At 53.0% G+C, this 1,214-nt stretch overlaps 1 protein-coding gene across 1 annotated transcript; it reads left to right on the top strand.

Annotated features, from left to right (window-relative positions):
* Positions 1–204: 204 nt before the first annotated feature.
* On the top strand, positions 205–1,142 carry LOC115034641 (the record flags this gene model as incomplete). Its single annotated transcript, XM_029491950.1, has 1 exon — positions 205–1,142. A coding segment is annotated over one exon (938 nt), but the record flags the coding sequence as incomplete, so codon positions are not given.
* Between the last annotated feature and the right edge of the window lie 72 nt (positions 1,143–1,214).

The following is a 1,214-nucleotide window of genomic DNA, read 5'->3' as shown; positions in this document are numbered from 1 at the left end:
TCTGAAAATTAAATTGTATAATGATATGACTATTATATAAAATAAACTAATTAATATATCTAATAGAACTAATCAAATTCTGGCAGTTTAATTGTATAATATAAATTTTATTTTTGTTATTTATTAAAATTTATTATTATTATTATTATTATCACTACTCATAACATTATTGTGTATTAATCGAACGAATTTTGTTTGTTTCAGTTTCATCAATGCTCGGTACGTCAGTCCGCCAGAAGCAGTTTGGCGACTGTTTTCGTACGAGTTGCATAAGCCGAGTCACAGGGTGATCAGGCTTCCAGTCCATCTGGAAGACTACCACACGGTGTACTTCGCTCCGGGACAAGAACTAGAGCGGGTGCAAAACGCAGCGCTGGCCCGAACAAGACTCACGGCGTTCTTCTCGCTCAACGAGACGGACCCCGAGGCCAGACAGTATCTCTACCATGAGATACCGATGCATTACACCTGGGTGGAAAGAGACAGGAGGTGGAATCGGCGCCGAAGGGTAATGCCCAACGAGACGTTGTCTCGGATGTACGCGGTCAACCCCCTAGATCGAGAGCGATTCCTCTTGCGACTGCTGCTGCTACACAGGAGAGGTCCTCAGTCGTTCAGAGACATGAGGACCGTCGACGGGATCGTGTATCCGACCTACGCGGCGGCGGCGGTGGCGCTTGGACTCCTGGAGGATGACCAAGCCCTGCTGGCGTGCATGACAGAGTCCGCGGCCGTGGACACTCCCGCACAGCTGCGTTACCTACTGGTGACAATCCTGCTGTACTGCGAGGCCGCGGATCCGCTGGCGTTATACATGGCAAGCGAGGAAGACCTGAGGCAAGACTTCTTCCACAGACTGAGAGACGAGGACCGCGCGAGGGCCGCGTGCCTGGACGCCATCGGGCGGCTGCTGCAGGGTCACGGTAAAACGCTGGCCGACTACGGGTTGCCGAATCCGGACGTCGCGCTGCTCGAAGAGGACGCGGGCGGAGACGTCTACGCCTTCGTCGACGCAGTGGTGCGTTGGACCCTGCAGTTGGACAACCTCAACGACGAACAGCGGGCGGTTTACGACCGCGTGATGGCGGCCGTCGACGACAACCGCGACGTCCCGAAATTGTTCTACGTCGACGGGCCCGGAGGTACAGGGAAAACGACGCTTTACGGCTGCCTAATATGGTCGCTCCGCAACATGGGCAGATCCGTGTTGTCCG

Source organism: Acyrthosiphon pisum, unplaced genomic scaffold, assembly GCF_005508785.2.
Source record: "Acyrthosiphon pisum isolate AL4f unplaced genomic scaffold, pea_aphid_22Mar2018_4r6ur Scaffold_1821;HRSCAF=2323, whole genome shotgun sequence".
NCBI classification, from domain to species: Eukaryota; Metazoa; Arthropoda; class Insecta; order Hemiptera; family Aphididae; genus Acyrthosiphon; species Acyrthosiphon pisum.
Note: the sequence above shows the minus strand (reverse complement) of the source record. Positions and strands in the feature narration are given on the sequence as shown.